Source organism: Elephantulus edwardii, unplaced genomic scaffold (genome assembly GCF_000299155.1).
Source record: "Elephantulus edwardii isolate Elephantulus edwardi_28Jun2011 unplaced genomic scaffold, EleEdw1.0 scaffold00129, whole genome shotgun sequence".
Lineage (NCBI taxonomy): Eukaryota > Metazoa > Chordata > Mammalia > Macroscelidea > Macroscelididae > Elephantulus > Elephantulus edwardii.
Genome location: NW_006399879.1, coordinates 795,651 through 819,616, shown reverse-complemented (window position 1 = coordinate 819,616; position 23,966 = coordinate 795,651). Strand labels below are relative to the sequence as shown.

General features: G+C 53.1%; 1 protein-coding gene across 1 annotated transcript in view; it reads left to right on the top strand.

Annotated features, from left to right (window-relative positions):
- Positions 1-23,966, top strand: part of STX18 (syntaxin 18) — a 111,494-nt gene that overhangs the window by 58,958 nt on the left and 28,570 nt on the right. The window contains exon 2 of the mRNA XM_006893580.1: positions 13,416-13,483. Coding sequence (XP_006893642.1) covers positions 13,416-13,483 — 68 coding nt within the window. The remainder of the gene's footprint in view (positions 1-13,415; positions 13,484-23,966) is intronic.

Here is a 23,966-nt window from a genome sequence, read left to right as displayed (position 1 = left end):
GAGACTGTGGGAGAACCACAGTGGGAGGGCCTGCGGGAGGGCCATAGTGGGAGAGACTGTGGGAGAACCACAGTGGGAGGGCCTGCGGGAGGGCCTGTGGGAAAACAACAGTGGGAGGCCTTGAGGAAGGGCCATAGTGGGAGAGACTGTGGGAGAACCACAGCGGGAGGGCATACAGGAGGGCCACAGTGGGAGGACCAGGGAAGCCCCAGGACCAGAGACGACTCGCATTGCCACATAGGCACTGCCCTCAGTTCACTGAAGGTGTCCCGTGGAGATTGGGGGAAGCTGATAATCTAGAAGGCAGGACCTGCTATGGAACCTACCACTGTTAAATTGATTCTGACCCATACCAACCCTAAGACAGAATAGAACGACCCCACCAGGCCTCGAAGGCTATAATCCTTGACCAGAACTGACCAACTGGTGTATTTAAACTTCCAACCTTCTCATCAGACGGCCTAGCATTTAACCACTGCACCACCGAGGCTCCTTGTCTAGTCCGTTCCAACCCCAAGCCTGCTGCTGTCCAGTTAACCCCAATGCATCTCAGCCATGTAGGACCAAATAGTCCAGCCCCATAGAAGTGCTGGTGGCTTAGTGGTAAGGAGTTGTGCTGCCAACACAAAGGTATGCAGTTCAAATCCACCAGCCATCCTGTGGAAGAAAGATGGGCAGTCAACTCCCATGACATTTACTGCCTCGGAAAGCCTGCCGGCTGGTTGGCTCTGAGTCACTTCCACGGGGAGAGTAAACCCCACCTTTATGAAAGCACACAGAGTGGCTGCTGGACTCAAACCACTGGCCTTCCAGTTCATGTAACCACTGCGCCACAGGCTGCATCGTCCAGCCGTTGAGGCTTCCTCTGTTGGACTCGAAGCCTGTAAACCTTTCCAGAAACACACTGCCCTGCCTTGTCCACTGAGCACCTAGTGGGTTTGAACTGTTGGCCTCTCAGCAGCTCAGCTCTTCACCTACCGTGCCACCAGTCCATAAGCCTGATTGACTTGGTTCCTCCTGGTAGCCCTCCATGGGGCTTCCAAGGTTAGATACCTGAGGGGGAGGGAGGATAGCTCGTCTCTCTCCCAAGGAGCATCTGGAAGATTTTATCCAAAGGCTTTTTGGTTAACAGCCGAACATTTAACTAACATTTGGGCTCCTGGGCTCAGCTCAGAGTACTTGCTAGTTAAACAACTGCTTAAAGGAAGAGAAACCAGCAGAGACACTTCATGCGTTCTGCCGTTAGCGGTCTTGCCGCTGGCTGGACCACGCTGGCTAGACCACTGCTGGCTAGACTATCCTCTGGCTGGGTCACCTCTGGCTGGGTCACCGCTGGCTGGGTCACCGCTGGCTGGACTACCCGCTGGCTGGACCACCTGCTGGCTGGACCACCCGCTGACTGGGTCACCCCTGGCTGGACCAGGCTGGCTGGCGTGGTGAACACAACCCACACAGCAAACTCCTCTCCAGGAGAGGGACTCAGCCAGTCCTCTCTGTGGTGTGACAGTGTGCAACCTGTGGCTTTGTCATCCCAGACCACAGGGAACAGGTGTGAGTCCATGAGCCCCAGTTAAAGTCGGGGACCTGGTCTCAGGATATCATGTGTGCTGCAGGGGTTGCAACCACCTCCCCAGTGGGGTGCAGGTCATACCCTTGGCTTCATGGTTACCTGAAGTGAGCTGTGTGCACTGAGTGAGGGAAGAAGTGGCACTCTGTTCCCGGGGCCTTCTTAGAACATGCTAGAAGCCCCCTGGACCCTTTGATACTGAACAAGGCTTGCTTCCTGCCCAGGCAAATTATACAGATCAACCCTCAGTGCCAGCACACAGAACCCTGTCATCGTCCCCCAGGGGCTGCCCATCGGCAGAGGACACTGGCAGGGACTCCTCTCCCAAGGACGCAGTCCATGAGCCCTTGTCTTACAGGGTTTTGGGTCGTTCACAAGTCCCCAGGCAGCAGCAGCTCTTGGGCTGCCACGTGGGTGACATGTGCAGGTGCCTGGTGGGCTGCCGTGAGGGTGACACACACAGGTGCTGGGCAGCCGTGAGGGACAGCACAGGTCAGCCCCGCTCAGCTGTGCGGCGTGCCACACTGACAGTCACCTTTCCCAGCAGGGTCGGCTCAGCCTCACCCTGCTCTTAGCAGCCTTTATTCATCCTTTGGTTCCAGCTCAGTGAAAAAGAACCGAGAAAGGTTGAAAGCCCCGCAGGAAAAAGTCATGTTTTGAGAGGCCAGCTAGGATGTGGTGGCGATGCTGCGCTGCCACCTAGTGGAGAACATTTAGTATGTCACAGGTGTCCGGTGGTTTGCGTTTATTTTACTGCAGTTTAGTGACTGTGAAGTGGGTAAGGAACTGTGCTGCCCACCCAAAGGCAGGCTGTTCGAACCCACCAGCCGCTCCATGGGAGAAAGCTTCTGAAAACCCTCTGGAGGGTCAGCAGTGAGTCAGTTCTGACTGCCCAGCACACAAGACCATTGAGTGTGAGGAGTCTTGAGGGCACACTGGCTGTCTCAGTGGTCTCGTGCTGCCGTAACAGAGATCCCACGGGTAGATGACTTTAAAGAGAAGTGTGTTATCTCACCACCTAGGAGGCTGGGAGATGGTCACAGAAGTCATTGAACAGTCATTAACGTCACATAGAGTAAAACCTTCCTGGCCATTAGCAGTCTGTGGACAGAGTTGTTGTTATGTGCCATCGAGTGAGTACTGTACGAAATTCGGACTGACTCAGAAGAGGCCGTGAAACGAGGGATAGCATTGCTGATGTCATACAAATCTCAGCAGAGAATACCAGAAAAACGTACCAGAAAACGTGTTTTGTTGACTTTGCAAAGGCATATGACTGTCTGCAGCATACTAAATTATGGATAACATTGTGGAGAATGGGCACTCCAGTTAAATTTCACTTAACTATTTCACTTGGAGCCTGTCCAAGCTGGCCTTTGAAAGGGACCATCCTGCTTGGGAAGGTGGAGGGTCAGAGCAGGGGGGAGACGCTAAGAGATAGATTGTCCCAGTGGCTGCACCAGGAGGAGAGGGTGACTTCTCAGCCGGGACTGTGGGGGTGACAGGAAATTGCCACGGGTTCCGAGCTGTTGTTTGAGGGGTCCCTATGAGTCAGAGTCAGCGCAACTGCACCCAGCGACAACATTTACAGAGAGGAGCGTCTGTTTTCGTAACCTTGTCTTCATGCTTTTAGGGTCCGTTAGACAAACAGTTAGAAACCTTTTTATTATCAGATAGTTTCTCAGACACACCAACTTCTGTCACATTTCTCTCCAAGTAGCTATTGGAAGACTATACATGAAAAAGAAGTTTGGGGGTTTTTTTTTGTTTTTTTTTTTAGAGAAACGTTGTTTAATGGTAGAAGTTTGGGGTTTTTTAATGTTCTTAAAAGATTTTAAAAGATTATTTCATTAGAACAACTAAAACTGTTAGTCATGCTTTCCTGCGATAACATAAAGAAAATCAATATACAAAATAAGATGGGAAATTGTATGAATGTACCAGTTGATGAGAAACCCCACAAGAGAGACATGTGACGCAGACTTCGGTACCTGGTTAATTTTACCACTAGAGACCTGGTCTCTTACATTAAACATAGTCTTTTCAATAATTCTCGTTAGGTGCTGCCAGGTAGGTCCCCACTCCGAGCCACCCAGTGCACAGGGGAACAGAGCACTGCCCAGTCCTGTGCCATCCCCACGGTCAGCCTGTCCTTGAACTTGGTGTCAGTGCATCTCATCTGAAATATTTTTCCTCTTCCCTCACCTCCCACTCTACTAAGCAGAGCATCTTTCTCCTGCATTTGTCCCTCTCAGTAGCAGTGCTGAAAGGTGTACGATGAAGTCTTGCTGTCTTCACCACCACGGTGCACTCCAGTTACGTTTCTCCCAAGACAAGTTTGTTAGTTCCTCTAGAAAACTATACACATTTTAAATACAAATGTATGGTCAGTGCTTTTCACAGACGCCACAATTCAGAGCCGTTGATTTTTCTGTAGTCACCCTTCTTCCCTGCCCTGCTTTCACATACATATGACGAAATGGAAAATACTGCCACTTAGTCTTTAAAGTGACATCCTTGCTCTTTAGAATTCCAAAAAGGAATTTGCCTTTTTTGCAGCCCATTTGCCTGCATGATACTATTTAATCTCTTACCTACTGTGGTCAGAATCTCAGAAAGTACTTCAGACTGGCTTCTTGTGAGGACCCATCAAGTCAGCTGTAATTCAGCGTGAGTCTCTGACCTACAGCTCAACGCCTCGCCTTCCCTGCACCCTCCTCGTGACCTTGGCCTTGCTCAAGCCCGTAGTTACAGTCACTGTGTCCGTCTATCTTCCTCTCCTGCACTGACCCTCTGCCTCTCCCAGTGTCGTTGTCTTGTGGCCTAGTGTTAAGAATCTACACTGCAGTCCTGAAGGCACGCAGTTCAAATCCACCAGCTGCTCCATGGAAGAAGGATGAGCAGACCCTGCCCATGTGATTACTGCCTCTGAAAGCCCGCTGGACGGTCAGCTCTGGGTCGGTTCCGTCTCGATGGTACACAGCAAGGATGACAGAAGAAGAATCGATGTCTTTGAGCTGTGGTGTTGGAGAATGGGATATCCCGCGGGCGGCCAGAAGAGCCAATACATCTACTTTAGAGAAGGTGCGGGAAGAGTGCTCCTTCGAGGGGAGGATGGCGAAGCTTTGTCTCTCATCCTGTGGGCAGGCTGCTAGGAGAGGCTGTTCTTTGGAGAAGGACATCGTGCTTGGAGAGGTGGAGGGACAGTGAAGGAGAGGAAGCCCCTCGACCAGCTGGAGTCCACAGTGACAGCTTTAGTATGTCAGACAGAGTGAGGGTGACGCAGGACAGGGCTCAGATCTGCTGTTCCTGGGGTCTCTGGGGGTTGTACTCGGCAGTACCCAGCAGCAACAACACCCCCTCTTACCAGCAAGCCCAGGGTATGTGAGCCTGCGTTACCCCCTTGATCTGTGGGGCACCCTGACGGCACTCTGTTGAGGACAGATTTGTCTGTCCCTTTGGCAAGCTGTGGGGTGGATCACAGGACTGAAGGTTCTTCTTTTGGTGGAAAACGATGGATTTTGCCTTCACTTTCCCGTCCCCAGTGTCCACTTTGTTGCCATCCAACACAATAGGGGTGTTTTCACATCCTTGAACCAGATCCCTGTGCCAGTTCGGTATGTTCTGGTAGGTAACTCCATGCTACAGCAGACGTTATAGTGGCACCCTGGGCTCTGGTATATAGTCATCCCTCAGGGCCCCACATTTCTCCTGGCCAGCTGTAGCCCACAGGTGGAATTGAATCGGTCCTCGGTTGGTGTGGAACACGAGGGGACGGACCTCCACATCCAAGCTGGATACTTACTTCTTTTTTTTTTTTTTAAATTATTATTTTTGTGTGAGTGTACTGTCAAATCAGATCTGACTGGTACAGGAGGAGATTGTCCCTCCTTTCCCGGCAGAGCATCTGGTGGATTCGAACCGTGCGCCTCTAGGATTGTAGTTGCAGCTCCTTGCCACTAGGCCACCAGAGCTCCCCTTACTTACTTCTTGAACTCCCCAGTCAGGTGACATTTCATGAACGTCGTTCCACCATCGTACCACCGTCACCCACCAACACGAGTTTAAACTGGACTTGGGGCTCTCCTTGGGCGGCCCTTGTGATGGTTCTTCCAGAAGCGTCTCTGGGCCCCGTCTGACTGAGGGTTGGAATGATGGCGGAAGCATCAGCACCAAGGCCGAGTCTTGTAAGGAATTGCGTACTGGCTCACTGCCTCTCCCTGCCTCCCTCCCACCCTCCCTGCATCCCCTCCTTCCCTGTCTCCTTCCCTCCCTCCCTCCCTCCTTCCCTCTCCCTCTCCCCACCTCCCTACCTTCAGCAGTGATCAGCTCCTGAACAATGCTGTTTATGCTGCCCCCCTCCTTTGGAAGCTCACCCCACACCTTTCATTTGTAAGTTGCTTAGTGTACATCTCTGAAGAGAAGGACTTTTTCTGGGAGGTTTTGAACCAGTGAAGAGCTGATACAACCCGCCACATCCACCCCAGCGTCTTCCGAGGTGATTCTAACCTTTGGGGATCCCATGGATGTCACCCTGTTGGGGAGACAGTGGGACTGTGCTCTGTACGCTTCAGTGACCGCTCCATCACCAGGGCTACTCCATCTTTGCTCCAGGGCTCTTCTGGGTGGACAGCTGAGCGGGTTAACCATTCCTCCCACCCAGAGGCCAACAATGCAGAGCAGACAGTTACACCGAATGAGACTAGAGAACACCGAGTCCTGGATTTCACAGTATTACTGCCGGTGAGGCTGCGGTGGGGTGACGTCAGGACCCACAGTGACCCTGTGAGCAGCAGACCTGAACCTCGCTTGGCCTCACCGTCAGGCGCAGGCCCGGTCCATGGCTGTGGTCACTGTGTCAATCCAGCTAGTTGAGCGTCCTCCACTCTCACTGACCCTCACCTTTCCCAGCACGCTCTCTTCATAGGAAAATATGTCCATACTCTGTCATTGTTGGATGCCATGCACACTCACGCCCATGCAGGACTCTCATGGGAGAGTGCCCAGGTGGATCAGTCCATCTCGGTGAGCGTCTTCCTCTCTTGCCAGCCCTCCACCGTTCACACATGATGTCCTTCTCCAAGGAGTAGGCTCTCCTGACAACCTGTTTGACGCTTTCTTATTATCTCTGCCTCCATGAGCATTCTGGCTGCACTTTCTCCAAGATGTATCTGTTGTTTTGGTGGTCCATGGGTATTCAGTTCTCTTCTCCAGCACCACAACTCAAGGGCATCAATTCTTCTGTCAACCTTACTCATTGTCCAGCTCTCAGATGCATAGCAAGTGATTGAAGAGACTATGGCCTGAATCAGACACACCTTAGTCTGCAGACTGACGTCCTTGCTCCTCAGTAATGTGGACAGGTCTCCGACTAGACTTTCCCAGTGCAGTATGTTTCCTGATCTCCTGACTGCTGTTACCATATGTATTGATTGTGGATCCAAAAATCCTCCCCCCTGGACCGCTGGGCAGCATCCTAACACCCCTGCTTGTTGAACACGAGCAGGAGGTCTTGTCCCAGCTCTGTCATTGCTTTGCTTTGCATACTAAACAAACAAACCCCCAAAACAACAACTTAATTGCCATTGAGTTAGAACCAACTCACAGGTAACCCCCCTCACCCAGCAGGTTTTCAGAGGCTGGAAATCACACAAGAGGAGAGTGCCTGGCTTCCTCCCAAGAAGCAGCTGGTGGGTTCAAACCACCTGCCTTTGGGTTGACAGCACAACTCCTCAGCCACCTGACCACCAGGGCTCACCCAGTTTCCACGTACAAACAATAATATCTGTATCCCTTTCCGCAGAGTAGCTGTAAGAATTCAGTGAGGCAAAGCGCCCAGCACGGAGTCTCGTCATACAGATCCTGTGCCCTTTTCCTCCTCCTTTTTCTGCTGCAGTTCAACTAGACAGCAGTTTATATTAGCAGTTAAGATGGTCTGTTCTCCCAGACCTGTCATCTCTGTGAGGCACATCTAATACGATGCGTGTTGGTGGAGTCAAACCACGGTGCTGACTTATAAAGACTTTCCTCGGGCAGATGGGAGCTCGCCCACCTCACAGGGGGTGGTTTTCTCTTGCACTGGGTTTGGCTGCATCTCTGTGGATTTTCCAGGCCCTGCTGACCCTTGAAGTCCCCTCATGGCTTTTTCAGGGAGGAGTGTCTGCACAGCCGGCTTCTCCCTCCCCTCCCTGAGTGCAGCCTGGGTGAGGGGCCCTTTGATACCGTCTTGATCCCAACTAGTGCACAAGAACTTCTGATTTCAAAGACACCGCTTCCCCTCTTCACCACTTAGAAGCGCTGGTGGCGGAGGCTGTAACATGCTGGACAGCTGCGAGAATGACGGGCGGTTTGAAGCCACCAGCCCCTCCAAGACAGGCAGTCTCCACTATGGAGATTTACAGCCTCGGAACCCAACAGAGGGTCACTGGGACGCATAGGTGACTTGACAGCTCTGGGTCTGGGGATGTGAAAATGAGCCCTGGTGACGCAGTGCACTATGTGTTGGACTGCTGACCAAGAGGTTAGTGGTTTGACTCCACTCGCCACTCAGTCCTCAGGAGAAAGGTGCACAGTCTCCTCACGTAAAGATTTGCAGCCTCAGAACTGCTGGCGGGTCACGGAATTGGAGCTTCATTTGAGGGTTGGGGTGGGGACACAGCAGGTATCTAGGTAGGGCAAGTCTTTGTGGTCGGCTGTTGGAATGGCCCGGCTCCTCCCTGGAAGAGATGAGCTGCCCCCTGGTTCCTTAGAACTGTTGACTTAAACGGATCTTCTTATTAAGCCAGCGATGACCACGTCCTGTGAAGACCCGCACTTCATCCCGACTGGGCTCGCGCATGTTAGTGAACCCCTGGTAGAGAAGCTTGCCATTACAGGGCCCACATGAAACAGGACTCGCATCAGCTCCCCTCCGACTGCTGCCTCCTGTGTTTCTTTCTTTGTCTTTGAGCCCAGAAGGCCTTCTGGGAGGAGCCCTGTGGTGCAGTGGGGTGAGAGTTGGCTGTTCAAACCCACCAGCTGCCCCACTGGAGAAAGACGAGGCCGGCTGCCTCTGTGAAGGTTCTCCAGGTCGGGAGGCCAGTGGGGTTCTGCTCTGTTCCCCCGGTCAGTGACCCAAAGTCAGCTGACACCACTGGGCTTGGTTCTGGGTTGGTGAGGCCACTTGTCCCCGGCAGTCGCCAACACCCCATCCACCCTGGGAGACAGCACAGGCCAAAGAATGCGGGGTGAGGGCAGGTGGGCAGCAGCCCTACCCAGCGCGCTGGACACCTGTTGGCCTTTCTTTAGTTGTCACGGGCACAGAGAACTGAAGGGGTCCCTCAGAACTGTCACGGCAGCTGCGTCCCTGAATGAGGCATACAAGTTTCCCATGGCTGTTGGGATAAATTGTCACCTTCTTTTAGTTGTTAGGTGCCATTGAGTCGACCACACTCACAGCGATCTGAACCCTGTCCTACCCTGAGCTGTCCTGACCGTCTCTGCCACACTAGAACCCGTTGCTGCAGTCACTGTGTCAATCCACCTCATTGAGGGTCTTCCCCTCTTTCACTGAACCTCCATTTTTCCAAGTGTGATGTCCCTTCCCAAGGACTGGCCGCTCCTAACAACATGCTCTGAATATGCAAGACCAGGTTTCCCCACCCTTTCCTCTAAGGAGCAGCTGGGCCACGGCCTGTCCAAGGCTTGTTCTCTGGGCAGTCCGTGGGACCCTGAGTACTCTGCTCCAGCACCACGGCTCAAAGGCATCAGTTGTTCTTCTGTTGTCCTTATTCACTGTCCAACCCTCAGAAACATAGCAAGTAATTGAAAAGGCCGTGGCTTGGGTCCAGCGTACCTTAGTCTTTAAACTGACATCCTTGCTCTTCAGTACTTTGCACTGCAGACTTTCCCAGTGCTACGTGTCTTTTCATTTCCTGACTGCTGATGCCGAGGTTGTTGATTGTGGATTCAAATCAGATGAAATAACTGACAGTTTCTCTCTCTTCTCCATCATTCATGATGTGGTCGATTGGCTGAGGGGTGAGGATTTTTGTGTTCTTGATATTGAGATAATCCTCCTTGAAGGCCGCAGTCTTTGACCTCCTGCAGCAAGTATTTCAAGTTCTCCTCTCTTTGAGTAAGCACACCTGTGTCCTGTGTGTAATGCAAGTTGATGAGTCTTATAACATTAGTGGCTTAAAAACAGCACACGTGCGTTCTCCTCTGAGGAGCCCTGGTGACTCAGTGTGTGACTTACCCGGCTCTCCTGGGAGAAGGGTGGGCGTCTCCTCCCTTTGCTCTTACAGCCTCAGAACCCACTGGACGGTCGCCAGGGGCACCACTCGGCTACAGTGAGCGTTCACACCTCTGAACCAGAACTTGCTTGTTCAGACATTGGAAATAAGTCTCTGCACTAACAGCCAGGTGCGGGCAGGGCTGTGTGCTGAAGCTGGGGTGCTGTGGGGAACAGGGGGACTGCTCTCCTGCCTTTCCGTTTCTTCTTCCACCTTCAAAGCCAGCCACGCTGGATGGAATCTTCCGGTGACACGTTGTACAGGTCCTTGTGCCATCTTCCACACTAGAGCACCCTGTGATGCCGTTGGGGACCTGGCGGGGTGGGCAGCGGTTAGTCACTGGGCTGCAGTTGAACCCCCACCAGCTCCAGGGGAGATTCCATGGAAAGAGATGACCACAGTCTTGGAAACCTGAGGGGGCAGCTCTCGTCCAGCCTGTGGGGCATCAGAGCAGCAGCCTGTGATTGTCTTAGGTGCCAGGGTGCGTGCCTGTTTGAGGCCCCCTGGTTAGCACCCCCAGTTCTGTTTTCTGCCTCTGCCGTTCCGCACGGTGCACTCAGGTGACGGAGACGTGGACCAGAGAGTGGCCATTCATCTGCCTGTCGCGGCTCTCCGTGCTCCCAGAGCTCCGTCTGGGGGAGCTGCACGGGGACCAGGTGCTGCGGCGTCACCAGGACTCAGTGCTGGCAGGGGCCACATCCACCCACAGCCGGAGCTGGCTGGACCCGGGGTGTCCGCAGTGGGGAGCGGTCAGGCCTGCGGCCGGTGCTCGTGCTCTGCACATGGCTGGTGGGGTCCCGGAGCTGCTCGTGGCCCAGGCTAGCCTGTGTGCGGAGTCCAACAGAGTGCCCCGACCTGTCTCCAGACCACCCTGACTGTGCCGTCTGTGGTAAGGGCCATGCTGGATGTACAGCCAAGGAGACCTGGTGGCTGCTCGCGGCAGGAGGGTGGGTACAGCCTGTTAACCATAAGGTCGGTGGTTCAAATCCAGCAGCCATATTGTGGGAGAAAGATGGCCGTCTCCTCCTGTAAAGCTTTGCAGCCTTGGAAAGCTGAGTGTCACAGGACACTCCAGGGCCCTGCGTGGTGGTGCTTTGTTAATATGGTGCGTGAGTGCACACACCATCCCCAGGTCTGCATTGACTGGCTCAGAACTCTGGGACAGCGGCGTGGCCCCTCCTGGCTGAGTTCCTAACCCTTCCACAGAGAAGCAGGACGTTAAGTCGGTGCACAGGACCTGATGTCGTGTAATTGCATGCCGAGTGGGCGGTAGACAGCCATTCTTCAACTTCCAAGTGAAGGGTACACAAGCCTGGGCTCACCTTGTCAGGGGCGGCTGAAAGAGGGCTCAGGTGACTCTTCGTAAGCCATCACCAGCCCGCACCTAAACCCACCGCCATAGCATTTCTGTTGAGTCAGGGCAGCTCTCCTGCAGATTCCAAGGTGGTTGGTCTTCACTGGAGAAGACTCTCTCATCTCTCTCCTGCAGAGAAGCTGGTGGATTTGATCTGTCAACCTTTCAGCTAACAACCTAATACTTTATCTCCTGTATCACTAGGGCTCCTTTGAGAACATTGTCGGTCACACAGTTAGAAGGAACTGCCAATAAGAAGTAAGACACAGGGATTTGGAGTGTCATTTGCCAAGTCATCCACCGACCTAGAGACTACTGTTCTGTCCTCTCGAGTCAGTTCTACTCATAGTGACCCTGTCCACAATAGCTCTGAACCCTGCCCTGTCCTGAGCCATCTCACTGGCTCTGACACACCTACCCCCACTACCCCAGTGACTGTGTCAGTCCACGTCCTCCAGAGTCTTCCTCTCTCAGCTGTCACTCCATCCTTCCAAGCATGATGCCCTTCTTTAAGGACTAGTCCCTCCTGGCAATATGCCCAAAGTATGTGAGACGGAGTTTCAAAATCCTTGCCTCTGAGGAGAAACTTGGCTTCACCCTCTTTAGGACAGACCTGTTTAGTTCTCTTGGCATTCCATGGTCTGTTCAATATTCTTCTCCAGCACCACAGCTCAAGGACATCAATTTCTTCTGTCGTCTTTAGTCGTTGTCCAGCTCTCTGATCATAGCAACCAGTTGTAAAAACCATGGCCTGGATCAGGCATATCTTAGTCTTCAGGAGAGGTACCGAACGGCAGATTGTCCCAATGCAATTTTTTATTTCCTGACTGCTGGTGCCAAGAGTGTTGATTGTGGAGCCAAGCAAGCTAAGACTGTAAACAACCTCAACCCCTTCTCCATCTATCATGATGCTGCCAGTTGGCCCAGTGGTGAGAATCTTTGAGCTTCAATCCATGTTGAAGGCCACAGTCTTTGACCTTCTGCAGCCAGTGCCCCAGGTCCTTCTTAGTTTCAGCAAGCAAGGTTTTGTCATCTTCTTAATGCGGGCTGTTGTTGAGTCTTCCTCCAATCCTGATGCCACGTTCCTCCTCATAAAGTCCAGCCTCCCGAATGATCTGTTCTGCGTATAGATTGAAAAGGTATGGAGACAGGACGCACTCCTTTCCTGATTTTGATCATGCAGTGTTTCTTTGCTCTGTTCTTAAAAGTGCTTCCTGATCCAGGTGTAGGTTTTGCATGAGCACAATCCAGTGTTCTGGATTCCCATTCTTCTCAGGGTCAGCCACAGTTTGTTGTGATCCACACCGTCAGACGCCTTTGCATAGTCAATGAAACACAGAATTACATTCCTCTGGTTTTCTACTTTCAGTCAAGATCCCTCTGACATTGGCTTTGATGTCCCTAGTGCCACGGCCTCTTCTGAACCCAGCTCTTATTTCTGTAGTTCTGTTGATGTACTATCCCAGTCATTTTTTTCTTATTTTCTTCAGCGGAATCTGCTTGCATATGATATTGGTGATACTGTTCAGTAATTCCTGAGCTTGGCCAGTTTGCCCTGTCTGGATCTTTGTGCAACCCACATTCGGTTGTATATTCATTTAAAGTTCACCAGGCAGCACTTGTGGCTTGGTGGTGAGAAGCTGTTAGCCAGCCCCAAAGTCATGCCGCCGTTCAAACCCTCTGGCTTGAGGGCCCCATTTGTGATTTACAGCCTCTGAAAACCCCTGGAGGGTCTGCCGAGGGTCAGTTCAGACTCGATGTACAGAGGACAACAGCGTGCATGAGGATGCTCCGTCCTGCGTGTCCGGAGAGTCCACCGAGGGTGTAATGTGGGATAACGTGTGTGGACGCTCCGTGCCTGTGTATCTGGAGGGTCAGTTCGGACTTGGTGTACAGAGGACAACAGTGTGCATGTGGACGCCCCGTGCCTGCATGTCTGGAGGGTCCGCCGAGGGTGTATGTGGGATAACAGGGGTGTGGACACTCCGTCCTGTGTGTCTGGAGGGCCTGCCGAGGGTGTATGTGGGATAACATGCGTGTGGATGCTCTGTGCCTGTGTGTCTGGAGGGTCAGTTCGGACTTGGTGTACAGAGGACAACAGTGTGTATGTGGACTCTCCGTCCTGTGTGTCTGGAGGGCCTACTGAGGGTGTATGTGGGATAACATGCGTGTGGACGCTCCGTCCTGCGTGTCTGACGCGCCTGTGTTCTCTTCTTTGTAGATTTCCCACATCGGCAAGCTGAGAGACTTCCTTCTGGAGCACAGGAAGGACTACATCAATGCCTGCAGGTGAGCGTCTGTGGGTACCGCTTTCTCTTCTGTGTTCTCATCCATCCTGCTTCCCTTGGGAGCTTTCTGCTGTCCCCACTTTCTGCTTAACCCCCGCAGAACAACGATGGGAAGACGGGCTGGACAATGGCAGGGCAGCTAAAAACAGAAGGGGCTGCCAGGCAGGTTGGCGTGAGCTCTGCGCCTCCTCACGGTTTCCATGTCCACTGTCTGCTCACGTGCTCCGTTCCGTCCTGTCCTTCCCTCCTGTCACGTGGAGGTCAGCACAGCTCTGCGTGGAGAGCAGGAGAGCTGCCCTGGGGCACCCTGAGCCTGGTGGGATCAGTCCCCACTGTGCTGGCTGCCGTCTCCACGGTCTCCACGTCTCGCTCGCTGGCCTGTGGCTCGGGCCTTCCTGTTTACGGAATCTTCTCAGTTTGGTGTCTCACCCTTTTGTTGCCAAAGTGCCTTTTTCTGCCTGATGGTCGTTAACTCCCTCTCATCTTTCCCAGCATTTGGCATTGGCTGCACAGGTATGTGAAGGAACTCTTGTAGCTCAGTGGTTAAGCATTAGCCAGCTAACCAGATGGTTGGCTGTTCGAGTCCACCACTGGCGCTGTGAGGAAACGATGGTGCCGTCCACTTGCTCAGAGGCTTCGGGCCTTGGAACCCAGCGTGTTGACTGTGCTGTGTCCTACAGGGCGGCCAGCCCAGCTCAGCTCATTGCCCCCGAGTCGGAGCTGGCCCCCCTTGGGCCCTCGAGGCTTTGGAGGCTGTGAGCTGAACAGCAGGAGATTGCCCATCTGTCTGCCGCAGCACTGCTGGTGGATTTGAACCGAGAAGCTCTGCTGTTGAGTTCACAGCACACCTCCCTCCAGACCACGCCACCTGAGCCCCCGCAGTGCTGCTCTGAGATGGGTTTTGGGGCATCCTGGGGGTGTGGAAGTTCTCGCTGACCTGGAGGAGAGTGGTGTAACTCACCAGTTACTCCGCGGGAGAAAACCATGACAGCAAGATTCACGTCCTTGGAGATACTGTGGGAAGCCCTGCTCTATCCTGTGGGGTTGGCGGGAGTCTCAGTCCACTCTGACAGCGGGCGTGGCTGTCACTCAGTCCTCGTAGTGGCCTGCTCCAGTCTCCCCTCAATAGCTTCATTGGAGAACACCCACTGGGTATGTCACTGCCCGTCACTGACAGAGGACTGTGTCCAGTAACAGCCCGTGGAGAAGGAGCCAAGCACCACGGTCACACTGTGGCCTCACTGCATGTGGCTGCCCGCCACCTTCTCTAGCCTCAGACCAGGTCCCACCCACACCCCATTCCTTCTCTTCACACATGTCCCTTCCCCTCCACACACGCTGTCCTCCACTCCGTCCCCATCGCACGCACAGATCTGCTCCCTGCCTCCTGCCCCATCCACACAATCTCTGCTGTGCCAGACCCTGTTGTTACCATCGCTGTGTCAGTTGTCTTGTTAGGATCTTCCTCTCTTTCTTTGACCCCCCCTCCCCTTCACAGTGTGATGGCCTTTTCCAGGTCCGGGTCTCTCCTGATGACAGGCCCGAGCTGTGTGAGATGCAGTCTCTCCATTCTTGCCTCAGAGGAGCATTTTAAAGGGAATGCACGGGTGCAGGAGATGCCCTCCTGGTCTTTGAGCCCAGGACCAGCGCAGTGGTCCTAAGCAGGGGCCATTTCCCACAGAGATGTTCTTCTGGCAATGTCAGAAGACCTTTCTGTTTGTCAGGACTTGGGGACATGTATTCCTGGGATCTAGTGGGCAGAGGTCCGGGAGCCGGCATAGGACAGCTGCCAGCATGGGAGTGACCAGTCCACGTTCTCCCTGTGCTGAGGTCGAGACGCTCTGCTCTGGCCTCACCTTGCTCTTGGGCCTGGTGGCCTGGTCAACGCTCCTGAGTGCACCTCCTCAGCTCTTCTGCTCCGCCTCAGCTCTGCCCGTGGGCCACCTGCTGACTGGTCTTCTTAGTGTCCAGTTCCTTTGACTCCGTGACACTGTGCCCTGCTTGTCTGGCCTCGTTCTTTACCGTTAGCCAGCTCCAGCCAACCGTGTGCATCAAGAAGGTGTGTGGCAGGTGTGTCCTTTCTCCTTCTTCCTCAATGTGTGTACTGAGCAAAGTATTCGAGAAGCTGGACGCTCGGAGGAGGAATGTGGCATCAGAATTAGAGGAAGACTCATCAACAACCTGTGTGATACAGGTGACACAACCCTGCCTGCTGAAAGAAAAGAGGACTTGAAACACTTACTGCTGTACCTCAGAAACTAGACCCTTCAGCGTGGATTACATCTCGATATTAAGAAAACAAACTTCTCACCATCAATAGGCAACATCATGATAGATGGAGAATTAGAGCTGTCAACTTCATCTTACTAGGACCCACAATCCGTACACAGGCTACCAGCAGACAGGAGAGCAGATGTATTGCACTGGGAAAGTCTGCAGTCAGAGACCTCTCCAAACTACGGAGGAGCAGTGATGTCATTTGAAGGACTAAGGTACACCTGGTTCAGGCCAAGTCTGCAGTCAGAGACCTCTCCAAACTACTTAGGAGCAGTGTTGTCGTGTGAAGGACTGAGGTACACCTGATTCAGGCCAAGTCTGCAGTCAGAGACCTCTCCAAACTACTTAGGAGCAGTGTTGTCGTGTGAAGGACTAAGGTACTCCTGATATTCAGGTCACGGTCTTTTCAGGCTCTTGACAGGTACCTGAGAGCTGGACAGTGAATAAGGATGACAGAAGAAGAATTGGTGCCTCTGAGCCATGATGTTGGAGAAGAGCACAGAACATCCCATGGACGGTCAAGAGACCAGACAGAGGTGTGTCCTGGAGGACAGGTAACCAGGGTGCTCCGTGAAGCCAAGGCTGTAAAGCTTCCTCTCACACACTCGGGCAGGTTGCGAGGAGAGGCTGTTACTTGGAGAGGGACGTCAGCTAAACGAGGGAGACGCTTAACGAGATGGATTGACCCAGTGACCGCAGCAGTGGGCTCCAGTGTGTCGGAGATGGTGAGGACAGGACGGGGTTCAGATCTGCCGTTCACAGGACTGCTGTGAGTCACGCTGACCTCCACGGCACCGAACAACAACAACAGCTGTGAAGTGCTGTCTTTGTCTTTGGTCTCACTTGACTGCTTCTCTTCAGGAAGACCATTTATGTCCTTGGCTCCCTATCTGTCTGTCTGTCTCTCCCGAGTGCTCGCTCCATCGTTGGAGGCTGAGAAACACGCAGGAATATTTTATCCTCACAGCAGCCTGTGAGCTGATTCGCAGGGAAGAAGTGCAGACAGAAAGCCAGTTGCTGTGTCTCACATAGCTGTGACTCCCCGAGCTGGGCTCCTTGAAGCTCCCTGTAACCCAGCCCTGGTGGTGAAAGCACTCAGCTGCTAACAGAAGGTCAGCAGTTCGAATCCCCAGCTGCCTGTAGTGAAGATTCTTACTGGGGTTCTTTCCAGGAGATGCAGTATGCTGGTAGAGCCTCCTGGCCTGCTCTCTGGACCAGCCTCTGAGCAAATGTCCTGCACAGGAGCGTGGCAGTGCAGCTCGTCACTTCCTGGCCGGGCAGCTGGCCGCAGGGCCAGGTCCACATACGGGCTCCCCTTACGTGCTGAGGGGGAAATGGGCAGGCTCGGGCTGCTCTGTGACGTGACATCATTACAAGAGAACTGAATGTCCCGTAGATGCAGAGAACAAACAGATGGGCCTTGGAGGAAGTGTGACCAGGCAGGATGCACCTTAGAGACGAGGAGGGTAAAGGTCCACCTCACACACTCGGGGCATTTTGTCAGGACAAGCCAGTCATTGGGAAAGGACATCGTGCTGGGAAGGTGGACGGTCAGTGAAGAGAGGATGACCTTCAGAGGCAGGTGGACGGTCAGCGAAGAAGAGGAGGACCTTCAGCCAAGCGGGCTGACACAGAGGCTACAGGAATGAGCTCGAGTGTGTCAGAGATGACAAGGATGGCACAGCGTAGGACAGGGGTTAGCCCTGCTGCTCATAGCATCACTGTGAGCTGGACTCATCTGGACAGCACTTGACAACAACAGTTAGAGCACAAGGTGTAAGTCTCAGTCACTACCACCAGGAAGCACCAGGATAGAGTGGAGAAAGAATCCACAGTCCGTGAACTTGCAGTCCAGAAACTCCAGCACTGGGCAGACCTGCTGCCGTGGACTTCCTGAGAGTGCTAACGAGTAAGAAAGTCCTTTCTAGACTGAAGATGCGCCTGGCCCGAGCTGTAATGTCTTCCACGCTTTACGTGCGTGTGAAGGTTGGACCATGACTAAGAGGAACCAACGAGGAACTGATACCTTTGAATTGTGGTCCTGGCAAAGAGTCCTGCCGGTACCAGGGACCGTCAAAGGAGCAAAATAAACCTTGCAAGTCCAGCCATGGTTCTTCTTGGAGGCAAGAACGGTGACACTTCGTCTAGCAGACTTTGGGTGTGTTGTTGGGAGAGGCTGTACTTTGCAAAAGGACATCATGCTTGGAAAGGTAGAGGGTTAGAGGAGGAGGAGGAAGACCCCCAGGGTGGACAAGTACAGTGACCGCAGGAACGGGCCTGGGTGTGTCAGACAGTGAGGACAGCACAGGACCAGGCAGCCTTCAGATCCGGCGTTCATTGGGTTGCTGTGAGTCAGACGCGACTCGATAGCACCTAACACAACACGTATAAAACGTGGGGTGTCTGCGCTTCCTAAACCTTCCTTTCACACACAGAATATGAAAGAAAACCTGTGTGGTATTTTTGGTTGAGTGGTTCGGAGTTATTTTTAAACTTTGTCATAGTATGTGACGGCCACCAGCTGCTCCACAGAGAAGGATGGACAGTCCCTTCCCGGGCGATTAGCTGCCTCTGAAAACCCACTGGATTTCCAACCCTGGGTCGGTTCTGACTCTGTGGTACACAACAACAACAACAGCAGCAACATACTCTCCAGGTGATTCTTTAAATAGCCCTTGACCTATTGTCTACCTACACTTAATATAGGCGGCTTTCTTCTTTGAAATGTGCTTTTTTTTTATCTCTTTGGAAAATGCTGAAATACTTATCAGAGCGCACATACAAAGAAAGCCTTATTTTGCGTTTTCTGTTAACGTTGTTATGTGGCACTAGAGGGCAGTGTGAATTTTCTTTCCCAAATACGCATGATTTGAGCCACCGTAGGAAGCAGGTCACTGCAGTGATTTTGGAAGATTTTACACAACTTCCAAAGCCTCTCAGTTCCCAGCTCGTTGCTTCAGTGCCCCGTGGCCCGGCCAGGTGTCTGGCAGCGGAGACCGTCTTTAGGAAGCTCTGTTTCTGTTCACTTGCTGCACCTTGATAAGGCACTGGAAAGGGGGTGCTGTGGGGTCTGTTTAGTCTGAGCCCCCCAGCTGCTCTGAGGGAGAGAGATGGGCGGGCTCTTCCTCTTTAGACATAGTCTCAGCCGACGGAGAGTCTCCAGGGCTTGGGATCGACCCATCTGCGCTGGGTTTGGGGTTAGTTCCAACTCCCTCCTCCCCTCACTGACTGTGACCCTGAGAAAGCTGTTACCCGCAGAAGCCGGTCTCTTCTCGAGACCAAGGATCAGGCCCACTAAGCCTTGTTCATATACGCTTATATGAACAAAAAGAATGGTTTTCCACTGTTTACTGGCTAAAAGAAAAGCAGAAACAGAGTATTTCATCACAAGTCCCATGGGTTTTGGTTTAGAGTCCACTGCCATGCACTAGGGGTTTCCATGGGTCAGGAACAAACACAATTAGGTGAAAGCCATTCATGAAAATGTTGTTGTTATTGTTGTGTGCCATCGAGTCGCTTACGACTTACAGCAACCCTCTGTACAAGAGTCCTGCACCCTGCCCTATTTTAAGTCAGTCTCCCTGTCTGCAACACTCTTTCCCCATTACCTCAGTTACTGTGTCAGTCCATCTCATCCAGGGTCTTCCTCTGCTGTACTGTCCTTCCATCAAGCATGATGTCCTTCTCCAAGGACTGCTCCGTCCTTGCAACGTGCCCAAAGTATGTGAGATAGAGCTTCGAAATCATTGTCTCCAAGGAGCAGCTTGATTTCACCCTCTCCAGGGTAGACGTTTTGTTCTCTTGGCAGTCTATAGTATGTTCAGTACTCTTCTCCAGCACCATAACTCAAAGCTATCAATTCTTCTGTCATCCTTAGTTATTGTCGAGCTCTCTGATACATAAAAAGTAATTGCAAAGACCATGGCCTAGATCAGGTGCACCTTAGTCTCTAGGCATCATTGCTCTTAAGCGCTTTGGAAAGGACCCTGATAGCATATTCATCCAGTGCAATCCATCTTTTGCTTTCCTGACTGCTGATGCCAAGAATATTAATTGTGGAACTGAGCAAGCTGAAATTGTTATCAGTCTCAATCCCTTCTCCATCTGTCATGATGCTGCCAGTTGGCCTAGTGCTGAGAACCTTTGTTTCCTTGATGTTGAGCTTCCATCTGTATTGGAGACTGCAGTTCTTGACCTTCTGTTGCAAATGCTTCAGGTCCTCCGCGATTTCACAAGCACAGTGCAGTTGCTGATGAGTCTTCCTCCAATCCTGATGCCGTTTTCTTCCTATATCTGTTCCTCATATAAGTTGAAAAGTGATGGCGCCAGGCTGCATCCCTGATGTGCACCTTTACTGATTTTGAGCCGTGCAGTGTTTCCCTGCTCTCTTCAGATGACTGCTGTTCTGATGCATAATAAATGACAGCATACAGAGACCACCACCCAGGGTATCGCAGAGCGAAGCCCTGCACGGTCCTGTGCCTCCTCACGGTTGTTGCTATGTTTAAACCAATTACCACGAGGTAGTGTTGGAGAAGAGCACTGAACATCCCGTGGGCAGCCAGGAGAACAGACAAATTGGTCTTAAAGAGGGTGCAGCCAGGGTGTTCTTTGGAGTCGACGATGATGAGGCTTTCCCTCACAAGCTTAGGGCATATTGCTGGGAGGGACTAATCCTTGGAGAGGGACATGGGGCTCGGAAGGGTAGAGGGTCGGTGAAGGAGAGGAAGGCTCTTGACCGGGTGGATTGATACGCTGGCGGCTGCAGTGGGCTCTAGTGTGTCAGGAAATGTGAGGATGGCCCAGGACAGGACTGGGTTCAGATCTGTTGTTCATAGTGTCGCTGTGGGTCATACGAGACTCGACAACACCTAACAACAACATCATCTCACTGCAGAAGTTAGTTTTTCATCACCCAGCTGTCATGGACGTAGGAGGTGGTTGGCAGTATCGTGACCTGCATCAGGTGCTTCTTGGGCTTCAAAAGGACACACTTACTCTTGAGCGCTTCAAAAAGTCCTTGACAGCACATTTGCCCATTGTAATGTTTTAGTTCTTGACTCTTGTTTCCGTGGGTGTTGCTTGTGGATCCAGGTAAGATGAACCGGTGGACACCTCAGTCTTTCCTCCACGTCATGATTTTGCCTCTCTGTCCAGGGGTGCGGATTTCTATCGTCCTGATGTTGAGATGTAGCCCATTATTGAAGGCTCTAGGCTGACCTTCCGCAGTAAGAGCTTCAAGGCCTCTTCACTGTCTGTAAGCAGGGACGTGTTGTCTGCATAAAGCTGAGGAATCTCCCTCCAGTCCTGACGCCTCGTTCTCATCACAGTCCGGCTTCTCCACTATGTGCTCAGCATACAGACTGAGTCAGCAGTGGTGAGAGGATTCAAACAACCCTGACGCGCACCCCTCCTGGTCGTGAACCACGCCGCGTCCCCGGCTCTGCCTGACGCGCACCCCTCCTGGTCGTGAACCACGCCGCGTCCCCGGCTCTGTGCAAAGCACTGCTTCTTGCTCTGACTACAGGTTCCACACTAGTCCAGTGAAGTGTTTTCCGTAATTCTCACTCTTTTAAATTAATCCAGACTTGATTATGAACCACAGAGGTGAACGAGCTCTAAGAGGCATGTGTCTCACCTAAGCGCCTGCCCCACACGGGACACAGGGAACACCGGCCCTCCCTTCACTCAGTACCTAGAGGAGGGGACTCTTCAGAGCCTTTCTCTTTCTCTGAGTCTCTTCCCAGTGCAGTTCACTGCTCCCAGCAGCTTTAGTAATTTTTATTAAGTTAATAATATTATTTATTATTAATAATTATTTTTAATAATGAGATTTTACAGGAGCAAAACAGCATGCGATGTTGTTTGCCTCCGGCCGGCTCTCTGAACAATTATAATTAGAAATAGTTCCTCTAGTCCTAGTCCACATGCCTCTCCCACAATGCCTGGAAACGGCGCAGTGCCACTTGGGGGACACGCCCTGGGTTTCTCTTGTTACTAATAAAACAAACATACTTCTGGTTTCCAGCATGACGGACTAATGTACAGTTTATCCTAAAGGACCACCACCTTTATCTGCCTGAGGAACCAGCTTTAGCATATTAACCGTGAGACCTTTCCCACACCGTGAACTGACGTCTGTTAGACCACAGTCCACAGCGGGAGGATGCTGGGCTGATGTCCTCGCCTGCTCTGTACATGTTCACGTGGAGTCGGCGCTCTCACGTTTGTGTTACCTCTGACCCCGTTAGCCGGCTTCTGGTGAGCTGCCCGCTGTCCAGGGTGTGCGGATGGCCTCTGTCCGGGGCGCACATCCAGCTCCCAGCCCCTTTCTCCCTGTCTTCACCACCCCCTGAGGGGGGGGTGCCCAAGTCTGATTCTGGGAGCAGAGCTGAGAGTGCTCACGGCCCTCCTCTAATTTTGGGGGCCCTGCCTGAGATCGCTCCTCACCGCTGTAACCTACAGGGGGTGAGTGAGCGTGAAGTAACAACAGTTGGGGTGGGGGCAGACTCCTCTTCTGCTCTTCATGTGTCACTGAGGGGATGGGCCCATCCCCGGGAACAGGGCATATACCTCCTCTCCTGCTCTTTACGTGTCAGTGAGGGCACGGAGCTCCACCGCTCAGAACATGAAACGCCCTCTCTCCTACTCTTCATGTGTCACTGAGGGATGGGCCCATCCCCGGGAACAGGGCACATACCTCCTCTCCTACTCTTCACATGTCACTGAGGGGACAGACCTCCATCCCCAGGAGGCCCTGGGCTCCCTTTGTCCCTTTGACTTTCTGCAGGAAATGTGGGTCTGGACAGGGGAACAGAGAGGAGAGGTTGGGCTGGAGAAGCAGCCCTGCGTACTGGGTACTGGGTACCTGCATCCTGCATCCTGCATCCTGCATGCCCGTTCTCGTCCCTGCTTCCCAGTGACTTGGCTTCCTAGAGACGGCCCTGCAGGGGGTGGGAAGGACTTCGGGGTCAAGGTTGTAGGTGTACGGCAGGCCACATCCTCCACTTCAGCCCTCCCTGTTAATTAAAGTCACGTAAAACTTAACTGACTGATTGATAATTGTTTTCTCGTCAGCCTGTTCAACGCGAGGTCTTGATCTTGAATGTGAGCAGATAAAAGTCTTGCCTTCGTGGAGTTTTATGTCTTTTCTGAGGGACACGGAACATAGACAAGTCCTACAGAGGATTCAGGAGGAGAATCCGTACTCTGAGGTGGTGTGGGGGAAGGGTAGAAAATGCCAGGGGGTGTCGAGGGGAAAGGCAGGGCTCGAGGAGAGGAAGACATCGGGCCCGCGCCAGAAGAAGAAGAAGGAGATTGACCCATGGAGGTATCTGGGGAAGAAAATCCCAGGGGGAAAAAGCAGCAGCCGTCAAGGGTCAAGACCCTGACGTAGGGACAGACCTGGAATGTTCCAGAAACACCAAGGAAGCCACAGCAAGCTAGAGAGCGATGAGGGAGTCATTGAAGATGAGTTCAGAGCCCTGAGGGGAAGCCAGGCCTTGTCGTTCGTTTCCAGGATCGTGTAGTTCTGTGAAGACCTGGCCGGCGCTCAGAGGCAGGACGCTCTGAGCAGGAGGTGGCCTGGCTGGCTTTGTCACAGGATCATAAGTCTGCTGTGTGAGACCAGACTGAAGACCAGGTAGGGGCAGCAGCGTGATGCGAAGGCTGTGGTTACCGGCCAGGTGAGCCATGTGGACGCCTGAACCCAGGTCTCGGGGGGCGCAGACACCTGAGCCCAGGTCTGGGGGTGTGGACGCCTGGGCCCAGGTCTAGCGGTGTGGACATCTGGGCCCAGGTCTAGGGGTATAGACGTCTGGGCCCGGGTCTAGCGGTGTGGACTCCTGGGCCTGGGTCTAGGTGCATGGAGTCTGGGCCCGGGTCTAGCGGTGTGGACGTCTGGGCCCGGGTCTAGCGGTGTAGACTCCTGGGCCCGGGTCTAGGTGCGTGGACGTCTGGGCCCGGGTCTAGCGGTGTGGACATCTGGGCCCGGATCTAGCGGTGTGGACTCCTGGGCCCGGATCTAGCGGTGTGGACTCCTGGGCCCAAATCTAGCGGTGTGGACTCCTGGGCCCGGGTCTAGGGGTGTGGACATCTGGGCCCGGGTCTAGGGGTGTGGACTCCTGGGCCCGGGTCTAGGGGTGTGGACGTCTGGGCCCGGATCTAGCGGTGTGGACGTCTGGGCCCGGGTCTAGCGGTGTGGACTC